The sequence below is a fragment of the Ailuropoda melanoleuca genome, chromosome 13 (assembly GCF_002007445.2).
Source record: "Ailuropoda melanoleuca isolate Jingjing chromosome 13, ASM200744v2, whole genome shotgun sequence".
Lineage (NCBI taxonomy): Eukaryota > Metazoa > Chordata > Mammalia > Carnivora > Ursidae > Ailuropoda > Ailuropoda melanoleuca.
This window is the reverse complement of record NC_048230.1, coordinates 35,467,125-35,490,377: the sequence shown is the minus strand read 5'-3', so window position 1 is coordinate 35,490,377 and position 23,253 is coordinate 35,467,125. Positions and strand designations below refer to the sequence as shown.

The 23,253-nt window shown below is 42.0% G+C and overlaps 1 protein-coding gene across 3 annotated transcripts in view; it reads right to left on the bottom strand.

Annotated features, from left to right (window-relative positions):
• Positions 1-1,885: 1,885 nt before the first annotated feature.
• KCNJ16 (potassium inwardly rectifying channel subfamily J member 16) overlaps positions 1,886-23,253 on the bottom strand; it is an 80,209-nt gene continuing 58,841 nt past the window's right edge. For 2 of the 3 annotated variants that reach the window (XM_034641378.1, XM_002924219.4), the window contains exon 3: positions 1,886-4,846. In XM_034641378.1, the coding sequence (XP_034497269.1) occupies positions 3,502-4,758 (1,257 nt within the window). In that variant the 5' untranslated portion in view covers positions 4,759-4,846 and the 3' untranslated portion in view covers positions 1,886-3,501. Of the gene's footprint in view, positions 4,847-5,331; positions 5,457-23,253 lie in introns of those variants that run through there. The other variant, XM_034641379.1, reaches the window with a different exon arrangement.

Sequence of the window (23,253 nt, the reverse complement as noted above, 5' to 3'; positions counted from 1 at the left end):
CCCCACAGCAGGCCTGGTCAGTCTTCTTATCAAGGTCACTCAGCCATCCGTGTCTCAGAGGGATTTCCAGGCCCAAAGTAATTCTTTCGTGTTTGTTTTACAATATAGTGGCATTTCCTCAAGTCCCCAGAAAATATGTGCTTTCCACAGAGACCAACCCCGTCCAATGTCAAGAACAAGTACGAGCTGGACCCAACTGGGGACATCCCTTTCTTTCCTTACTACTCGCTGTTTGGTGAGAAATCATTTCTTCTCACTCATGCAGAAGTCTGGAGATATGCCATCTAGGGCTGCCCTCTTTCCTACTTTTCTGACCTCCCTTGTAAGGGGTGTCCTCAATTGCCGCTCTTTCTGGACCTTCAGCTACAGAGTCTGAGGTATAAGGCAGAAGGATGGATGTAGTGAGTCAAGGGGCATATGCTGGCTAACTCAGACCCAGGGAAGGGGCTTTCTTAAGGGTCACATCCAGAGAGCTCTCCTGTCATCTCATGGGCCAGATCCATGCCACTTAAGTGACCCCCCCACCCCACCTGCCACCCCCTAGCTGCAAGGGAGACTGAGGGGCTTAGTTGTGTGTGTGTGTGTGTGTGTGTGTGTATACATATATATATATATATTTTTTTTTTTCTGGTACATTGTTGTCCCACTTGGGAATTGGCTAGTTAGGATGAAGCAAAGAATAAGATATTTGATGATACGGAAATTAAAAATCTCCACCCCACTGTTTTGTTGTGGGAACAAAGTGTATGTGTGCAAAGCACCCAAGGGTGCTTGATGAACCAGGGGCACCTGAAATAGCATTTCCTCCTCTCTCCTGGTGCTCCCCCCCTCTTCGAGGGCCCAGTTCACAGGCAGAGCGAGCACACGGTGGAGAATGCCTTGATGCCACAATGTGATTCCCATCTAATTAAGTCCACTGAATAATTTCATCTTTAGGGAGAAAAAATAGCTGCCACCAGGGGAAAAAAAAATATTTGGCCTCCTTCTCATCACGGACTGAGCGTTTGAAACTAGAAATATTTTGCGGGGAGCCTTCTTGCAGAACTCACAGAAACACAACTGTTAATTCAGATATAGCTGTTCTACAAGCTGTTAAAAACCCATAAAAATGCTTTATAATTCTGCCTACGTTCTAATTCTGTGAGGCAGCAATCTCATTTTTGGGTGCCCTGTACCCCATGCTGGCCACGTCGACAAGCATTCACACTAACCTGAAATATAGGCAAATGCACACAATTTCTGCATTATTTTAAGATCTTTATTATTAAGTAACTCATCGGGGGTGTGAAAGTGTGTTATAACTATAAACAGAAAATTAGAGATAAATGTGACATGGGAACGTGGATTTTACATCCTTGGGGTAAGAGGATTTGCTGGTGGAAGCACATAGCACAGGGAAATGTAATTATTGGACATTGACGCTTCTATTCTGATACCAACAAAACCAGAGTCATGGATTGGCAGAGTCCAGGAAGCAAAGCAAAGTGAAATGAAACTCGATGTGTGTGAAACAAACTTAGAAAGTCGGGGGAAGGGCATTTGGGTTTGCTGTAGTGTGGTTGATCTCTACTCAGTAGACTGTGGTACTCTAATTGAGCTTTGTAATTGCCACTACAAAGTCCAAATCTACAACGCATGTGTAATTTTAAAAATGGGTTTTGCATTTCTGAAGCAAGACAGAAAAAAATATTGCATTCTTTAGATCTCCGATATTAAGCTTCAGGACAGTTTCACAACCCGGGATCTTGAACAAATCTCTTATTCATAAAACAACAGGAATAAAAGATTTGCACACGTGCATTTAAAAAAGTAACCTCATTGCTCATAGTCAAAAGAAGGAAAGAGGGAAAGGAAGGAAGGGAGAATGGAAAAAGAAAAAAGAAGAAAAACGAAAGAATAACACTTTGCATACCTACATATTTTATTTTGATTGGTAATCGCAGACTCTATGATTCAGTTCAATTTACTTGTAAGCTTTAATTTAAATGGGGGGAGAGCTTTTCCAGAAACAGGAAAAACAATTTGTGTGTACATGTATTTAAATAAAATAAACAAAGGAAAAACTGTGGCATATACTTATTGCCAGATCAGCAATGATGTAAAAAAAAAAAAAAAGAAAAAAGATAAAGAAAAAAAGAAAGCGAGTAAAGAAACACATAATTCTGAATGAAGCTAATAATTGTTCAATTTATAAAGCTGAAAGTGACTTTGCTCATAGGGAATTGGGCTTAAAGTAATCATGATTAACATCTTTTAACACAGAAATAGAGCATACAAATTTACTTCTTAAAATTTAAGCAATTCCATAACACTTAGCTTATCTGTTTAATAATGTGTCTAAAAATCACCTGCATTATATTTCACAAAATTTTCCATTTAAATGATCGTTCCAGGTTCAATGGGAGAGTTGCTGAAAATCTAGAATTCAAGTCATTTATGTCTTGTAAAGTGACCAAGACCGGAAACATACATAACTGCTTCTGGGCACAAAGCAATGCCTTTCCCCTTGCTGAGCCCCCCAGGTCTCCCCGCTCCTCAAAAAAGGTAGTTCCATCCCTTACGGAGCCAGCAAACCGCAGCAGTCTTTCAGGACAGCATGGGGTCTTCTCCCCAGTGGTCTGAGAATGGTTCCCACTGCCCTCTATTCCCTCGTCCCATCTCTGCGATCCTATTTCTTCATGTTGCCTTTGGAGAAGATGAGGGGTGGGCAGAGGAAGCCCCCTTGCCCAAGAAACTACAAATGTCACTGTTGCCTTATTGTTGTGCTTCCATCAAAGCCTTTTGCTGCAGTCCTCCAGGGCATTTGAGAGAGAAATGCTGCTCTGAATAAGGTCAACTTCTCTTCTGCCTTAGGAGTTAGAAACAAAACCAAAAACCAACAAAACCAGCTTCTAGCACTCATTGGTCATTAACCTGAGCAAGAGGCAGCGTGTCTATTTCTTAGTCTCTACCTCTTTCTGCCAATACCAAGACACCAGGGGGGCAAGCATCGAACCTGCCAGGTAAGTTCGGTTAAACATCTCAACGTGACAATCTACCAGATGCCTAGCTAGCGTATCTTGGTTAGAAAGACATGACGTTTTTCTAGGTGACTACTGTCAATGTTGATACATGTAAAAATTTGTTATTCATGCTGACTGCCTACCTTCCTACTTTGATTTACACCAATATCCTCCCTTCTTTCTCCATCACCGAATACGATACCTCCAATTAAAGATGGAAGTGTGTGATATAAGAGGAGAGAAATTTAAATTAATCCATTAGGCTCTTAATAGCTTCCCTAATACCAAATTTGCTAACACACACACAAAAGTTTAAACCATGGGATACTATGGAATTTTTAGATGATCTTTTACCAGACTGAACCAGCTCTTCTTCTCCCCCATCACCATCGAATGTAACTATACCATTCCTTAAAAGCCCTGCTTGTAACTACTTGCCTTAAGGTGACTGGCTACAGAGTCAAACGATTGAGGGATGGCCGGGTCATCACAATTTGAATTACATTTGGGATTCTACAGAGATTCTGTTTAAAGTCAAGACAGCTTTCTGATAAGGTGCTTCCTTACACTCGTCCGTGGCGGAGGTGGTGGTCTCCTCGGGGTTTTCACATCTGCTGACAATGGCCACTGCACTAAACGACCTTCTTCTGACCGGAGTGTCTGACGGGCCAGATCCTCGGGCTGGAGGCGCTCTGTCCATGTGGAGCTGCTGGTCTTTCCAGTCCAGTTGTTTGGCACTGCAAAACGGTGCGTAGACCTCAACGCTCCCCTCAAACTGTAAGCAGTTCACTTTGTAGTACTTTCTCTTAACTTCCAGGACATCATTAAACCTATGGCCCCAGAGAATTTCTCGGGGAACGTAGGAACTTCTGGATTGGTGAGACGTGCCCGTGGAATCACCAGTATAGATAAATGTCACCAAAATCTCAAAGTTATCTTTGGCCACTGCTTTTCGATCAAGGGCATACAGAGGGCTCTCGTGGTCAATTTCATGAACAATAGTTACTGGTGTGACAAGGATGATCTGGTCATTGACCAACTTTAGGTCTTTGAACGCCATCGTCATCCGCCCTTCGCTGTCTTCTGTGTAGCGGAGAAGTTGGGCTCTCACTGTGCCTTCTACCACATGGTTTGGCCGGAAATCACCAATGCGCCACATGAGGCAAAGCTTCCCATCTCTCATGCCTATGAGGGCAAAATAGCTAAACCGAATGGTTTGGGCTCTCTTTCGAGCAGTTGCCATTTTGGCCAAGGCAGCGCCAATGATGAAGGTGTTTATGATGCAGCTCAGGATGGACTGAAGGATCACCATGAGCACTGCCATGGAGCATTCTTCGGTGACACAGCGGTAACCATAACCTATGGTGGTCTGGGTCTCAAGGGAGAATAAAAACGCTCCTGTAAAGGAATGGACGTTGTCAACACAAGGTGTGATGTCCGGATCATTTAACAGATCGCCATGATGAAAGGCAATTAGCCAAAAGATGGAGCCAAATATCAGCCAGGAGAGAATATAAGATAAAGAAAATATCACAAACATATGACGCCACTTGGTGTCTACAAGAGTAGTGAAAATGTCAACCACATAGCTCCCCCATTCTCCAAAAATGTGCTTGAAGTACACATTGCAGCTACCATCTTTGTGGAGAAGACGTCTTCTGGCTCTTCTCTTCTCAGCTAGGATGTGCTCCGGGGGGTAGACCGGGTATTTGGGGTCCACGTTTACGATTGGATAGCTGCTGCCGTAGTAGCTCATTCTTTCCTTTGTCCTTCAGGCATCCAGGTGGATTTTGTACTAGTAATAGTTCTGTTGCTATTTGTTGATTTCAGTTTTCAGTTAAAACCTGAAAAAAAAAAAGAAAATTAAATACGCCTTAGCTTTAGCTTTTAATTTCCATCTTTATAGCAATTTGCCAAATTTGAAGCAATTTTATGCCATCTGAAATGGCGAAGACTTCATTTGAACGACAGAGACATTCAGTATTGATTACTCATTTCAGTTTAGAATTCAACTCAGTCATTATAGGAACAAAATATGCAATTAGAGAAAATAACATTTTTATATATGCAAAAGGCTTGGGTAAACACTATGATTATCCCAAATGAAGCCTCACTACCTTTCCTGACCTGACATAAACAAAAGTCTTAATTTTATAGACCCTTCTGGCATGAGGGCGCTTGGAACGCAAAGCAATCTATAACGTAGAAAGGCAAAATAGAATTTGGATATCTGTCTAGCAGGGTTATAAGCCTTCTAATTGTTGAAGTCAGATGGTTTTTCTAAGGATGCTATGAAGCGTCGCTTCCTTCATGCTGACATGTAACTTACATAGGGGTTGCCGCAGACCCTCCCCTTCAGTGCCAGCCACCCTCTCTCTTCCCCGGACGTTTTCTCTTCCTCGTGCACTTCCCAGGACAGAACAGAACCGACAGCGACACTCTCTCCGATTCAAGTCCTTTCCCCTAGCTCCTTTAGTTTTAAGAGGGCAAAAAAAAAATGTTCTTAACCCCAGAGGAGTTAAAACCACGCCCAGGTAAGCTTTCAATAAGGTATAAAATTGCTTTTGCTTTTGTCTCATGACAACCATCCTTTTTCTTTCTTTCTTTCTTCCTCTTTTTTTTTTTTTTTTTTTGGACACTGCCATCTCTTCTCTTTCCCTCTGAATAGAAGCCGAAAATTTGCCAAAGTTCTAATCTTGTTTCCCTCTTAAAGGGAGCATACTACAATTGGACCTTTCTCTCCAGCTCTACAGTGTAGTCCTGATGCTTTCACAGCCATCCGCAGGCAAAATCATTTTTTTCCCCTCTAAATTCGATCTTTAAAAGATCTAGACAGAACCTACAGTTCCTATTGCTTTTATCATCCCTGGAATAGGCCAGTGGTTTTCCCAGCTCAAGCCTGAAAGGAAGTTTTAAAATTTCAATGTTAAATGGTCTTTACTTACTTCTAAAAAAAAAAAAAAAGTCACTGCTGCCCAATATATTGATTTCGTAATTATTAGAATATGTTTTCCACGTAACCTGCCTGTGCTAGATGAGGGAAGGGAGGATAAGGGGGAGAAAAGACATCCCAGCCAGCGCTGCAGAGAAATTACAGAGTCAATACTGTTGCTGACATTGAGACCCACCCCCCTTGAAACAGACCGAGGAAATTAATCACAAAGTACTTATCGAACACCTTCCCTGAAAAAGGGAGGAAAGAGTTAATTTCCTTCCAGTCAATAGGAATCACTTTTCTTCTCCAGGGATCAGGCCCACTTCACAATAAACACTTTGTTTGGTGGACCACTGCAAGGATGAACTCAGCTTTCAGCCAAAAAATCCTGTAAGGCGTGCAGGAGTTTCTCTCCGTCCATCCACACGCCCCCAGCCACTCTGCTTACTCGTCCTTCAGATCTGCTTTGAGTAGTTACATCCCCTCCTTCGTCCTCAACCGGGTTTTGGGGGAGACAGTTGTATAATTTCAGGATGTGACCCAAGGTTGACAAAATGCTTACCGGAATGTTGAATGTAAAATGTTTCCACAAATTTTGCCCACACCATATATCATTCTTGTAGGTTCCTGTCCCATTTGTCATCAAGTGACACTTGACAAACACAAGATGCTGCTCAAGGTTTCTGGGTCCTCACTCTCTCACCTGATCGTTGGAGGCATGAGAATGGGACCTATTATAATCAAATGCCCATATGATTTCAAATTAAAGGTAGATTTGGAGATAGAATTGTCTCCTTGTTAAATGCTTCCAACCTCTTTCCTTAAAGGGAACGGCACACACTGTGGGAGTCTGAGACTAAGAAAGCTCAGGTCATAAATCGAGAGCTACTGTGTGACTCTGCCCTTTTCTGCTGCCAAAAGAAAAAAGAAAGGTTTTTATTTGAAATGGCATGCGGTGTGAATTCCAGCGGTGCGAACAACTGTTATAAACAAGGCTTTTTAAAAACACCTTCAACGGTATGCTAATTGGGGGATGAATTTTTCAGTTAATACAAGCTGTAACTGAACAAATTTGAGACTGTGGGAAGTTTATTTCTGAATAGTGTAATTGTTTCAGGGATACAAGTTACAGCTGTGAGAATTCTGCCCTAAACCCACCATGCCCTGTGTCCCCACCATGGCACACCACGTTGAACTGATCATTCATTCAACATATCCAGAGAAAAGCTTTCAAGTTCTGTTCAGGTGCATACCCTTGTTTCATCTATTCTTTGATTCTCCAACCACGTAAAGGGTACATTTTCTAAAAGATGATTGTCTTTAAGCTAAATGCCAGATTATAAAGAAACTAATTATATTGAATCTTAACCATTTCTCAGATTACCCAATAAGCAAAGAATTTTATGGACCCTCTTTTTTCAAAATGACTAGACAAAATATTTATTAATCTCTTGTTGCATACGTTGCGTTACTTTGAGCACTTTCCCCCTAGTCTGCCATTAAATAGTAGAGGATAAGACTTGCCGATTGAGTGGACAGTCTGCATGTCAGAGCGGTGTTACTTAGGACTAAATCCTGGCTTTCAAAACACCTCCACGCTTTCATAATCATCTTGTCACCTTCCATTCCGTCATGAATATGCGTTTGCAACCTTCCTACTTCTTTATTTCTTTGTGCATGTTGTTGTCCTTGCTCTCTAGAAACTGATGGTGGCTATTTCGTTGGTGCTAAAATTCCTTTTTTTATTAAATATGGGAATCTGAGCACTGCAATGACAGAATTATGGGATATAAAGTGTGAGGAAATGCAGAATCTCCAGTCCCCCTTTGTACCAGCTTCAAAGTATTTTGCCAGGTGGTTAATGACAAAGGCAGAAAAAACCTGCCATTTTCTTTGTCAGGACATGGAGTTCTAATACAGAGGTGGCTAGAGTGAGAGGCGAGGCAGGGTCAGGATGGCGGTTCGTTTCCCAAGAATGCCATTGAAGTCATTACAATTTACTCCACCCCGTGTACACCACACAGAGAGAGAAAGTTCGAGGGGTCAGCAGACCCAATTCTGACAGTGACTGTTCTCAGACACTACTCATTGTATTAAGTTCAGGCATTAAAAAAAAAAAAAACAAACTTAATTGACTTGCACTGGTAGGACCTGCTTTTAGTCCTCAGCGTTCTAGATCGTTGTATGGATTCAAGGAGAAACTTCAATGATTTAGCATATTTCAGTTGGGCTACACACAAGACAGGGAATATTTTCAGCAAAACAAGGAACCATCCTGGGTATCTGTTCCCGTTTCTCAATGCATAGAAGTGCCTCAGTCACACTCACCCATTCCAAAGCAATTTTTGTCATTTTGCTATATCCTCTCAAATTCAGCTCTTTAACAAGGAGACGACTCTTGCAGGGAGTTCTTCAAACTTCAACTTTTCATTAGCATGTTGAAGGTACAACATAATGATTGAAACTTTATGATCCCATGTCAACTTCAAAATAAAATTTGATCTTGTCTCTAGCATCTGCTTACTATAAGTATAGTAATAGTGATACAAATTGTCTTTGTGTAACTTGAGACACACCACAAACAAGGCTCTAAATACCTTTGGTGAAATTCAGTGATTAATTGCCTGTGGCCTATGATATTAACAAGTACCCTCTTCAGCATGCCCTTGAGTTACCTGAAGTCATTGGCAATCAACTGACTTTCCTGGTGACTATAGATGAGATAAATTTTAGTGGACACACGAAAGCTGAGGAGGCAGAGAGTAGAAAGGGTGGCCTAGATTCTGTGTGCGGGTCGTTGTGTTTGGAGACTGGCTTGGGTGCAGCTTTGTGGTGTGTGGAGGGGCCAGAGTGGGGGGCGGGGGGGCTGACAGTCAGGTAGTGAGAGAAGGTGCAGTCAGATGGCACTTGTGGGTGGGCCCTGATTGCTAAGGAGGAAAGAAAGAGGGGGTTAATGGGATAGGACAGAACCCAAACAAGTTAGGGTTATTTTGCTCAAAACCTGTCCCACAACTTATTACCTTGGAATTCTGCCTGAGCCTTGTGTTGCCTGGAATCCTCCTAAGACATTCAGACACAGTTAGGTGGAGCTCTTCATTCAGCCGCGGAACACCTGCTTCACTCAGAAGCCATGAGATGCTGCCCAGACTTCTCCAAATAGTCCCTGTCTCCGGAATGTCAAACAGTGTCTCCTTTGTTGACATTCTATGGCGTTCTCGAGTTTCTTCTCAGCTGCTCAGAGCAGGTCTCTGCTTGAGATACAGCCTTTGACCACTCCGTTCTCTTCTCCCTCCCACCCTAGCCTCCAACCCCGGTCCAAGTTCTCAGTGACAAAGAACTTTACCACTTTCCTGATAAAACTATACAGTTTCTCCTGAATCAGTTTAAGAAAGTTTTATGCCGGGGCGCCTGGGTGGCTCAGTGGGTGAAGTGTCTGACTCTTGATTTCAGCTCAGGTCCTGATCTCTGGGTTGTGAGATCGAGCGCCAGGTCAGGCTCCGAGCTGGGCGTGGAGACTGCTTAAGATTTTCTTTCTCCCTCTCCCCCTGCCCCTTCCCCTCTCTCTAATTAAAAAAAGTTTTGTGCCAGTTTATGATAGGAAAGGGGCTCACAACTATGCTATGAGCAAACAACTGAACTGAATCTAGAGTTGGGAGGGAGAAGCAGAAATCTGGCATTACAACATTGCTAGTAACTTTACCTAGAGACTTCTAGCCCATTTCATTCTAGCCCATTCTTTTCTTAAGTAAGTAATATCTACATCTTAATCATAAATCCTGCTCCATCCCAAATGATGCTGTGTTTTATAAAGAAGTAGGAAAAATTTAGACGCTGGGATGATGTTTCCCCATTTTCTGGATGTCAAGATCATACCAAAATAATAAGAATTATAATTCCACATTATCCTGCCTTAAAAACAAATTACCTTAATAAGCAATAGTCTGAAATAAAATGTGTTTTGGTCTTGCAGAGAAATCATGAATTGGGAGGCAGATTCCGGTTCCGGGACTGTCCCCAACACCCTGAGTGACTTAGGAAAGTAACTTTTCTCTGAACCTCAGTGTCCTCATGCATGATGCAGGGATAAGAATACTTATGCTACTGAGTGACCGTGACTCTGAGTGAGATAAGGAACAGGAAGCCCTCTTTTGCTGTGTCAAGCTCAGAGTAATTATTCAGTAATTGTTGTGTGAATCTGAATCCTACGAGGGCTCAGTTTCCCTCTCTGTAAAGTATCACAGCACCTGCTTGAACCCTGTCAGAGAGCTTCCACTTACAGGATGGATGGGCCAACAATGTGGCTCCCAGTAGATATTTCTATTGAAGTTCAGGGATGGCACCACTGTTTCTATCACTAAGCCATGTGGCTCAATTCTCTGTCTTTCCACTAGCTCCCCAAAGCTCCCCAAAGCTCATTTTGCTTTCCTTTTCACAACGGTCACCAAATGGGAAATCCCCTATTTCTTGTCCTCAACACACATGCACACACACGCATGCACGCACACCCCTCTCCCCCCCAAACACACAGACACACAGACACACACACACACACTCGCATATACATGCATATACATGCTTTCAACTCAGTTTTTTAAATGTTGCTTAAAAAGAAATTGTATGGCTATTTCCTCTGAGCAACCAAGCTAAAGGAAACAACCCTGACAAGCTTGGCGAAGTTAACAGGTTAAAGAAATTCACAGGGCGGTTATCATGATTATTCTTTGTCTTAAGTGGTATGGGCACGTTTTACGAAGATGGTTCTGAAGGTTTCTCCTGTTCTTATCGTGATCATCAGCTCATCCCTGTCTTGGCTGGATGCCAGCCTGAGTTGCTCAGAACTTCCTTTGAGCTGTATCTGGGTTGGTTGCAGAAGCTGGATATCATGAGATCTTAAGTCCTTTTAAAGACCACAGCTCAATGCCCTCTTGGTGCCGAGGGTTCCCCAGTGATCTCTAAAATTCTCCAATGAGAACTTGTTGCTTTACTGTTTTCATTTTCATTGTTATTCATTTTTTAAAATAATTGAGTCCCTACTGTGTGCCAGACCCACCCACTTTTAGGAATTAGTAAGAGTCCTACCTCCGTGGAATGTGCCTTGAAGGGCTGTGAAAATGAAGCATTCACTCGGAGAATGGCTGGAGCGGGGAGGGAGGTAGCCTTTTGGCCAGGGTGATCAGAGGGCGTTTGGTGAAGGACTTGACCTCCAAGTGAGAGCACGCTCTTCACTATTCCTGCCTGCGCCCTTCAGTAAACATGTTCTCAACTCGGGCCTTGTTCTCTATCTTACTTTGTTTGTTTGAGACACAGTCGCTATCTAGTCGTTAAGGCCCTCGCTATTTACAGGTGTAGTCTGGCTGCTGTGTGCTTTGTTCCAAGCTAATTTTAAGGCCTGGTTCTCACAAGAACCTATCATTACAGGAACTCATATGCATTTTATCACTGAAATCAGGCTTTCCTGATCAGTTAAAAACCTGGTTTTACCTGGTCTACCTTCTAACTCATCTCTTGCCACTTTCATCCAGAGCGATAGCTCTGCCCTGAAATGTAAATAGCCCTTCTCTTGCTACCATGGGTCCCGTCCAAGCTCCATATTATGGTCCTACATCAGTGTTGTTAAAGAACAAATTATGGGGATCAAAGACTTGGATTCTGGGCATGGTTCTACCACATCTCGGCTGCATCTTACAAATACCTTTCAGCTTCCTTTTATTTATTTAAAACATAGGGACAATGGTTGACTCTCTCAAAACCTTTCGGTAAGGAATGAATGAAGAGTACCATGGCCAGCATCTTGGAAGCTGTCCTCATTATAACCTCTGTTTAACCCTTAACTTGAATACATATTTCTCCTCTGTTTCTTGCAATAGCTTAAAATACTGGGTCTTTATCTAGTCTGGGAGAGACATGACTGTCTGAGCTACAATCTGAAAAATGAATACAAGTTAACCAAATAGGAAGAAGGAGAAAAAGAGTTTCCCAGGTGGAGGAACAGCATTTGCAAGGCTGCACATAGAGCGTGCTTTCCAAAGAACTGAATTTGAAGATGGGGGTGGGGGAGTCGAAGCTGGACAGAGAAATAGAGACAGAGCATAAGTGACCTAGTAGGGAGAATTTAAGATTTGGGTCTTTCTCCCAAAAGAGCAATAAAAGCAATTGAAGTACCTTCACTAAGAGCACGGCATAATAACATTTCCATTTTTAAAAAGACCACTCTGGCGATCCAGTGGAAAACTGGTTGGAGAAATTTAAAAGCCATCGCAGGGAGTATAACCCAGGAAGGCATTTCAGTGATCGGGTAAGAGAGGATGGTGGCTGGGATTAGGATGATGCCGGTGGAAGTGAAAGAAGCCACTTACCACCAGAGTGTTTCTTCACTGGCACCTGGAGCAGAGTCACATGACCTTAGAGTGACCAATCAGAGCTTCACAAACAAGACTTTGACTCTTGAGGCAGTGAGGCAAGGATGCCAAAGCCCATGGTCCAGGCAACTACATGGAGTCAAGAGGCCACTGGTGTGGCGGGGCATCTAAGTGCCACCAAAGAAGGGTACAAGTTGCAGCTCCTGGGAAAACAGTCCCCGAGATAATTTTCATTTTGTCCTGCCCCCTGCTACTGCTCATATCGGGTTTTCTCTTTTCATCCTTCTTTTGATGCTATAAGCTACCTGTTATCTTTCCAATAATATTTTCTTCTGCTTGTGTTACTCAGAGTTTTCATTGCTTGAAACAGAGAAAATTCAGTTAAAATTCAGTTTCATTTGCATTTAAAATATATCTCCCAGATGCAAGAGTATGGTCTAGTCACTCTCCCTTACTCTCATCACATAAACCAGCAGCAAGTCCTGTGGGCTCACCTTCAAAGTAGATCTTAAATCTAATCACGTCTCCTACTAATCGAAGCCCCTATGTCTTCGGTGGATCCCTAAGAGGGCTTCTCTTTCTGCCCCTGTTGTACTTCAATCTATCCTTTTTAAAAATAAAATCAAAGGATGTCACTTTCATGCTTAAAACCCTCCAGCATCTTCCCAGTCTTCCTATTGCAATTAGAGGAATTTGCATAATCTGTATTACATACAGAGCAGATAACTCTGACCTCCGCCCACCTCTAGAAATTACCATCCTCCTTCCCACTGTTCACTCTCCAGCGTCACTCTCTCCCTCTTTCACCAACACAAAGGTCCAAAAATTAGAGTCTAAGGGCCAAATCCAGCTCACTGGTCACTTTTGTAAAGCTTTATTGGAACACAACATTCAGACCATTATTTATAAAATTGTCTGCTGCGACTTCCTGTCAGGCTATCACTGCAGACTCGAGTGGCCCGGTTGCAGCAGAAACAATGTGATTCACAAAGCCAAAATATTTATGATCTGACTCTTTTCAGAAAAAGTCTGCTAACAAGGCTATCCCTGCCTCAGGGCCTTTGTACTTCCTTTTCTGCCTGTGTGGCTTCCTCTCATCACTGAAGTCTCCTCTTCAAAGTCACCTTTTCAGAGAGGCCATGTCTGTTGAGGAGGTAAACAAAAATCCTTCCCCACATCCTTATTTTCTGGATCGTAAACATGATTTTCATTTCAAAACACTTGCCACAACTGGTTGATGACTTGTTTGTCGGCTGGATGACTCCATGGAATGGATTGTAAGCTCCATGAAAAAAGACCCCCTTGCCTTATTTGCCACTGTAACCTGGGCACACAGAGTAACGCCTGGCATGCACGTACTCACTAAGTAGACCTTGAAGGAATGAACTAATACATCCTTAAGGAGATTTCAGTCCTAGTAAAAGGACCAGCATTCCTAGAAGTGTTAAAACATTAGTGCGGACAGTTCTGCAAACACCAGCTCTCAGTTCCTTCCATTTACCTTTCCTCTCCCCTGTCCTAGCCACCAGTTCACATGTAGTTCAAAAAAAAAAAAAATCATACTGTTTATTTTAGGTTAGGTGCTTCCCTAGGACTGCAGATTTCACTAAGATAATGCCCGTAACTGTGCCACAGAATTCTGGAAATCTGGAAAACAAAATGAGTTTGGCACAAAGAAGTATTTCGTAAAGTTTATTAAAGCAACAACTGAATTATTAGAAATGTGGTTCTCCCAACATTGATGCATGTAATTATATTGTCATCTTAAAGTTACGTTCAACTATAATATATATTACACTCTTTAATTCGAACCATTTCTAGAGGTAAGAGGGTGTGAAGTGACAATAGTCTAGGAGTTTGTTACGTTCTCTGATCTAGCAACTGTACATGTGCTCGTTTATCCTAAAGAAATGATCATGGGTGAGCACAGCGACGTGGCTAATTTGTACAACTATTTGTAGTAGCAGATTTTGGCCCTAGCCTAGCCGTCTAATAAATGCGGGATTGTTTCATAGGTGATGGTACGATCATAACATTGCTTGTTACTTTTAATGTAGCCATTTAAAGTGATGGAGTAGAAGGAGAAACAGCATGAAACATATTGTTTGGTGGAAAAAATAAAACAGAGCTTAAAAAAAAAAACAGTGCTGTAAAACAGCTTGTATGATATGATTTTTTTTTTTAAATAAAAGAATGCTTCACAGCAAAATGTTAATTGTGGCCCTCTCTGTTTGGTGTGATTATTTTTTACTCTTCCTTTTTCTTCTCTTTGCTTATTTATATTTTACAGTGAACATGCATTGCTTTAGCAAAGAGAGAAAAACAGGTATTTTCTGTTGGTACCAATTCTGAGGCTCCACAAAGGGAAAGCAAACCAATAGCAATCTAAAAGCATTTATTAGGGCCTTTAAAAGGCAACTATAAATAGCCCAGAGAGGCAGACAGTCCTACAGACGTTTAAAGTCAGACATTGATGCTGTAATTTTTTGCTGGAACAATTCACAGAAACAAATATAGTGACATTTAATTCATCTAAGTAAAACCAGATCTCATTTAAAACGGGGGGGGGGGGCTGGGATGGAGAGGGAATCGGGTCAGATTTGGCCACTGGAGACCAATTGCAGAAATCATGAAAGCAGTTGGTAACAAATCAGGGATACATAAAGCAGAGTTAAAATTAAACAGGCATCAAATGCAATCCTCCCTCTCAGTGCCCCCTTTTCTCCCTTCCCCATTCCAAAACATATTAAACTGTTAATACCTTCATTTCTTGGCTGGCTATACCAAAGTCTGTTTTAGGCATCTTTCTTTTATCTTAATATTTTCAATAACTTTGGAAAGAAAATGGTAAAAGTTGTGCTATTTTGCAACTTTACTACTTTAAGGCCTATGTTGTTAGATTTTTAAGACCCAAGGAAATGGTCCTTTGAAATGGGTGGAGTTGAGAAGAGCGGTCAGATGTTTATGATGTAGATTTGCCTAAATAGATGGCCCTAGCCAGTTCTTAATAATTCATTTTCATAGACCCCAAAACCTCATTAAGACACCTCGGCAAGCAGTACAACATAGCAGTGTTTCTTAAACTGTAGTCTACCACCAACCCGCTTGCAAAATCCTAGGGGAACATGTTACACCTGCAGTTCCCTGGGCTTCACCTCAATCATTTTGATGCCCTTCCTCTCCACCCCAACTCCAGTTGATTCTTATATATCCTCAAGATAGAGATCTACTATCTTAGGGTTACAAGAATTGAGATGCTGAGATCGAGTTCAGATATCTGCTTAATAATTAGTGAGACTAGGCACTTGTGCATAAGTTTCTCAACCTCTTTGAGCCATGATTCGCCCATTGGAAAAATGTACATCCTACAGTTGCCATGAAGATTAAATGAAGCTGCATTCCCAAATCTCCTTTCACGGTGCCGGTAATTAATTTCAATACTTCTAGCTATGACTACTGTCCATTCAAGTATAGATCTAAATGACAAGAGAGAGAGAGGCTGCCATTTTCCTCTAACCATAAATTATTAGATTGGCAATTTCCCAGACTTGTCTGAAAGTTCCCTTCCAGCATCTAATTGTCTGGACATAACCTTCAGGGAACATGGCAGAGCTGCCCAGAAAAGCCACAAGTATCATTAAGAATAGGAGTCCTTATGTACTACTCACCCACCTTGCTTTCTAAATGCCAGGTTACCTATGACTGACCGTTAGTAGCTCCCATATGGTTTGGTTTGGGAGCTGCTTTAGTTGAACCTCGCTGTGCATTCCAAAACGAACGTCATCTATGGAAAAACATATGTGCCATGACTTTTGACCTTCTTCAAGTTTGGAATTTATGGTATTCCAACAGAAAACCCAGTCCTATCTCTCTGTTGACATTTTCCCATTTTGTGAAAACTGCCTGTGAATTGTCCTTTTTGACAATTTACAGAGAATCTATTGATTGACCTATTCAAACTGGGAATCACTGAACTTACACATATGATTTGCTAGTAGACCAGGAACTCCGTGCATAGTGTCTACAACTTCTTTACCCTTTAAACGATGGAGCTTCTATGTGAAGCTGTCAAAATGAAAACTCAGGACATCTTCATTGAGAAGGAAAAGAAAGCAACAGTTATTGGCTGTTATCTCAATTTCCATTGTCCCTTGTGGATACGGATAAATTGAGAAGAGCCCTTTAAAGTGCAAGACAAAAGATCTTCCTGGGAAGATCCAGATTGGTAATCTATTGGGGCAGTACCTTAAGCTTGGTGTTGCCTATCACACGAGATTAGCTTTCTATTAGCCTGTGCCTTTTCAAGGGCACTTGGCAAAAAAGCATTGCCACTTACATGGATAACAGAAGATTTAAGTAGATGATGGAAGTTAGAGTATTTGATAGACTCTCGAATTTCCATGAATTTCATTTTTTATATTTTCTCTACCAGTTATAGTTCTGTCCCACTACAGTGTTATAGAAGCCGAATCAACCATCCTATCCTGAGTTGGAAGGTTTGATTCTGTTATTTATGAATGCCTATGCAAACAGAGGTGACCCAAATTAGTGATAGTTCTCTTAAAAAAGAGAAGTGGTACTATTCCCAGTATATATATCTTGACAGACACGAGGGAGCTCAGTGTGGGGCGGATGGGGACACCTCGTGATAAGACATTTAAACCTTCATTTTAAGAGACTTTCATTTACCTAAACTATACCAATGCCTGTAATGAGCAATTAACACTCACCTATATCTGAAGCATTGTGAAGGCTATTACTGAGCATTATGAGGACTACTACTGCCCTGGAGGAGTCTCCATCTTGCCAAGTATACCACAGACATCTTGTCAACCCGCTGAAGAATGGCAGTATCTACGGTAGAGTAACAAAGTGGCATTATTCTGTAGATCCAAAAGAAAGGTGGTTGGGTCTGAGACCTTTCCAGCACCTAAGGTGCAAAGGTGCTTCCTCAGCATTTCGCTTTTGTGGTTAATTCTTGATTTTCTAGGCTAATGAAGGAAGATGGTGCTATAGATAAGTCACAGGAGGAAAAGCAATGAGAAATCGATTTGCATTTGGCTTGGAATACATCATATGCTTTGGAAAGAATGCCCCATTTCTGTACTTTGCAGGCTATTAAAATGATTTTTCTGTTCCTGAATTCAAGCTATCAGACAGGCAGGATGTAATCAAGGGGAACATTCTGGGCACTTGAGCAAAAGGCAGTTTAGGAATTTTTATTTTTAATTTCTTGGGCTAATTCATCCAGCAGATAATCTGCGTATGGAAATTTAAGTGGTGCTTGGCTTGAACAAATAGATTTCCCACATCCAAATCAAAATTCATTCTTAGCCAAGAATGTACACAGCAGAGCTATATGTAAGAAGGTTTCCAACGTGTTTTGAAAATTCAACAATTTTTAGCTACTGATTTTATTAAAAATTATTCATATAATTTTAGCTGTAGCCAACATGGCCTCCTTTTATTTAAGACTGATTGGAGGAGGGGATGGAAACGAATGCTTTCTCTGGTAATATAATTACCTTTTGCTGCAACTTCATAAAAATGCCACTTTGCACCCATGTCTGGTAGATAACATTTCTGAAAAACTCATTCAACAGAAGAGCCTTGGCAGTACTGCAGAAGTTTAAAATCTTAATGGAAAGAATATGCTATGAACTAAAATAGCTTTTTCCATTCATAGAGTTTAGGAGCAGAGGAAGAAATATTGGCTTTTTAACTGAGAAATGTAAACATCATTGGCATTTGAACTTCCAAATTTCATGTAACTTTCCAGTAGAGAGATAGATTGGATGCCTTCATTGAAAAAAAAAATTACGAACCAATCCTCAAAGGCAGATTTTCAACAACTTGTGAACGGGCCTGTGACAGCTTCCATATCCACAAACATTTAAGAAAGGAAATATAATGGGCTGAGGGAATATTTGTCCTGTTAGTCATTCATAGTTGGCTAAATGGCACTAAAATCTCGTGAAAACCAAAGACCCCACCCCTTCCTCTCCAGCACCACCAACGCAGAACTTCCACTTGGTTCTTGGGTTCTTGGTACCAGGCTTGCCTTGGCAACACAATACCTTTGCCTGTGCCTTCAAACAAAACTGATCTCCACTTCCTCTCCCCAGCAGTGCCATTCATGTCCTCTATCCTAGCCATTTGAATCAAAGAACACTCTTTGTATGAAAACAACACGTTGGGATTTGTGACCTTGCCCATCTGTAGGCGTATTTCCCTAGTCCCTTTCCCCAAGGAGATTTTACTGTCAGTTCAATAGAACAGCACTAATAAAAAATCTCAACTATCTAAACTGTGATGGCCAGGAAGTCAAAAAGTACCATGAAGGAGATCAGTGTGGTGCAACCTTGAAGGTCCAGCCAATAGGCAATTTATGATGCTAATCAAGGTTTCTCTATGCGCTTTCCACTTCTACTTTTAGTGACATCTTCCCTCAGTCCTCCTGGATCTTTTCTTTCAGCGTCTCAGTGCTGTGTCACACTCCCTTCATCCTAACAGCAATCCTGAAAAGCAAGTTTTATTATATCCTTTATGTTTTGCAAATTAATAAACTAAGGCTTAGAGAAATGAAGTTTTCTACTAAAGAAGTAGCCTTCAGCCCAGGTCTCCATACGTACATTATAGGTGGTGCATGAAGGTTAATGTCAGGCTCTTGGATGTGCATGTGTTTTTGTATATAAGGCTCAAGCCAGATCTTCTAGAATCAGGGAGATCGTGTGCTATTCCTGGAAGTCCAAACACCAGGGTTGTAGGGAAATATTTTAGCATCTGTGGTGGTTTTCAAGCTTTCCTGAGATACAGCTATCCACTTTACAGATAAGATCAGCCCTTGATGTGCACACAGGATACATGAGTGTCAACGGTTGTCCACCAGGATAATCCCACCTCATCGAACCATTAAGAAGTGTCAGCAAGGAAAGAGGCCAAAGGAAATTCAGAGCTGGGGTGGGGGGGGCTGGAGAATGCTGTCAATGAGAGCTTATTGGGCGCTGCCTTTTCATAGAGAGGAATGTTTCCAATTGTGAGATTACACCGTCAGTGGGTGGGCTTGTTGGCTTTGGACACCCTTTGGAATGAAGCCAGTGTTTGAACACAAAGGGAAAAACAATCCAGTGTGGATGATGTCACAGAGCATCCTGAGGAAAGCAGCAAGGATAACGCTTCCTACTGCTTGGATCCAAAGAACACAGACTTATTTTGGTATGAATTCCTTGTGCAGCCAGTAGCTTGACTCTTCCTGAGGGATCAGTCCTAATCATAAAGACTCAGCGCTGGAGAGGAGGGTGTGTGTGTGTCAGTCTGGTTCCTGATCTGTGAGTTAGAAAATCAACACCCCCACCTCCCCTCCACACAAGCTTTAGATTGTTTACGAATCCCTCTAAGTAGGCAAAGGCCATTTCCACTGGGGAGGACAGAACACGGGCTTGCTCTCCTCAAGGACACTCGGAAATCTGCCTTCTCACATCATTATGGTGATTATTAGATATGGGAAGGTGGGTGTAGGGAAGAGGGACCCAAAACAAAAGGGACTTTTTGTCAGTGGCAGCCCAGCAACTATAAAATAAAGAGACATTCAGGTCAAATCAGAATATCTATGTATTGTAAATATTTTTAACTTGTCTATTTTGATATCTCGACATCCTAAAAAGAAAATCAAACCAAACCAAAACAACACAACTTTCTGGCTGGGGAGAGACTGCCCCTCCCAAGCTTCTTAGAGATAACAAAAGACCTGGCCTGGAACACGCTTCTGCTTATAAAAATTAACTGATGCAGAGCCCTATCCCCTCCAACTGGCCTGTACACTCAAGGAGGCAATATCTTCTGCCTTAGTCATCCTAGGGCCAAGCATCAAGCGGCTAAGGATCACTCCCATAGCCCAAAGCCCACCAAAATTATTTAAACTAGCTAATCCTAAACTATGTCCTCTCTTGCCTTCTCCCCACAAATCCCTATAGAGGTCATGGCTTTGGCCGTCCCCTCACTCCTGTCTTCTGTCTTCTGACCCCCCTGGGGTCTTTCCCTTGTGGTCCTGTGTTATGTGCTGAGACTTGTGTCTTGAGGGTCTGTGAGTATAATAAACTGTGTTTTCCTAAGCCTCAGTGCCGCCTGCTCTTGGGACCCCACCTGATTGACCATCTCATAAAAGAATGCAACACCTGAGGTTGGGATGGGAAAAAACACAACTCCATCTTCATGGCAACAGAAACTCCACAAGGGTAAGGAATGTATTGCCCATGACAGGCCAGAGTTTTTAGGTAGACGTAGCACTTTCCACTATGGAGAAGTATCTCGTAACGTTGTAGGTGAATGACGGCATGTTCTAAGTCTTCCCAACTTGAGAGTGTTAGCCAAGGCTTACCAAGCAGCTGGTGGTAGAGTACAGCCACCATGGCCTTCTGCTTTCAGTATGTGGGCCGTGGAAGCTGAAAGGGTCACCCCAAATGGCTGTGAGCACTTACTTAGGGAGAAGATAGCAGTACCTTTCCAAGTATCAAATCGGATACATGTGGATATAAGTACTACAATGGCCGGATTCTTAAGGTCAAAGCTAAGGGTTTAGGATTGCCACTGGAGTAGGGCATTGGCTGTGCTTGGGGGCAGGCCTGGCTGGCTATGCAACTTTACAGAACACAACTTCAGCTGAGCTGTTAGAGGAGACTAAAGAGGGCAAAAGAATTACAGTTAATCAGCTTAACAGCCACCCAGGGAGAGGCCAAGGGACAATAAGGAAGGGAAAACACAGAGGTGGGGAATTTAAGAGAAGTGAGAAGAGGCAGCATGTAAGGACTTGGGCAGGCAAGTATTCCACATTGAAGAGGGATAGCCCAGAGTCACTGGGCTCTAGGTGTGGAGCTGGGGTTCAGGATCTGGGCTCCAGACTGAGGAAGGGTAAGGGTTGGATAAAAATCCTCAGCCTGAAAAGAAACATGTCTTAAGTTCCAGGCACTGTATGTCCATGTATCTGTTTAATTTTCCCCCAAAATTCTGACAACCAGTTATCAGCATCATCCCCATATTAAAGATGCAAAATTGAGGTCGAATTAGTTTGGTAGATCGATCCAGGGTCACACAGAGAGTAAATTGGGGGAAAAAAGGCTATAAGAGATTCCTCTCATTCCACTACTTGAGTTTGAAACCTTAATGAGAAGAAGAGCTATTAGAAACAGAATCAGGATGAAAGTGGATCTCTGAACCTGATCTCGGGGCGGGGGAGAGAAAATTCAGTCACTATGACTGGGCACAGGTTCAGAACAGAGCGAACTGCAAGAGATATTGGCTAAGTCCTGTAAGGTGTGTTTTAGAACCCCTTAGTTCCTCTACGGATTGACTCATCTCAAAACCGGGAGCAGAGGGGCCCGCCTGTAGGGTCAATGCCCTTAGCTCTAGGGATCGGAGTAATTCACAGCAGGGAAATATAGGAAAATGATTTCCCTCAAAGCTGATCAGTCTCAAGCCCAGAAGGCCAGCAGAGATGAGCAGTAGGAAAGCTTACATGAGCTTAAAAACATATCTTTCCCAGAAAATCAAGGCAAAGATTCAACAAAAATAGTTTTTCATCCACATAGAATTTCTAATGGAAGTCATAAAACTTTGTTCCATTGGAGACAATTCATATCAGAAGTGTAATGTTCAACTCTGGGTATCTTGCTTTTTAAGAGAAGTCACACTCATGGTAAGAAGTGGAGCATAGGAAGAAGTGAAGAAAAAGGAAACATCGAAGAAAATATAAACTCATGTGTTCAAAACCTTTGCTGAGTACCAACTATATCTCTTGTACTGTGAACTGGTTGTATTGAGTCATTGCACGACTCTGCTCCAAGGAGTTCATAGGAGTAGGAGTTCATAGGCTTGAATGCAGAGATGCGCCATCTCTATCCATCAGGAGAGATAGATATCTGTGTGATACCACAGAGGTGGGGTGGGGGGTTGGGTGTGGGATGTACAGGGAAGCAGATTTATTTATTTATTTATTTATTTATTTATTTATTTATTTATTTTTGAATTGAGCCTTTTTTTTTTTAAGATTTTATTTATTTATTCGACAGAGAGAGAGACAGCCAGCGAAAGAGGGAACACAAGCAGGGGGAGGGGGAGTGGGAGAGGAAGAAGCAGGCTCCTAGCAGAGGAGCCTGATGTGGGGCTCGATCCCATAACGCCGGGATCACGCCCTGAGCCGAAGCCAGATGCTTAACGACTGCGCCACCCAGGCGCCCCTGGGAAGCAGATTTAATATCTGCATCAAGAAGAATATTTTTGTTGTTAGTATCCCTAACAATTGAGTGAAGATTAGCACTCTCAGAATTTGGATGAAGAATATGTAGACAGTTCCTGAATTTGATGGGAGGTTTCAACTCTGAAGGTCTCTTTTGTTCACAAAGATTTAAGGATTTTGTGTTACATTTCATTAAATAGTAAATAGTATCTACTCCAAATCTATGAGATGAATGGTGGTGAAAGACTGCCCAAGAGGATTAAAAATAGACTGTCAGAAAGACCTCATTGTCTCATTAAAGTCAAAACACTTGAGTCTTCTGATTTTTTTTTAATTCTTATAAGCCATATTGTGATAGCTATAGGAAAGATCATATTGACCCATGTTTTTTGTTCATTGCACTGACTTTTTAAATTTTTAGCTGATCTGTTTTTATTTTCATTTTTTATTTCTATGCATGCCCTAAACTAAAAACAAACAAACACACACCAAAAAACCCCTCAGCCTGGATTATGGATTTTTCTTTTAAAAAAAAAAAAAAAAAAAAAAAAAATAGAGAAAACCCAGGGTAATGGTTGACAGGGAAGTTTCCAAGGGCAGGAGATGCTTCTGGATCAGTTCAATCTTGTGTTCCAGGACGCCCCTGAGTCCCACTGTGAGGCTGGGCAGACCACATCTTCTAGGTGAACCAAATTCAGGTTCTGATGGTCCGGTCTCAGAAGGGCC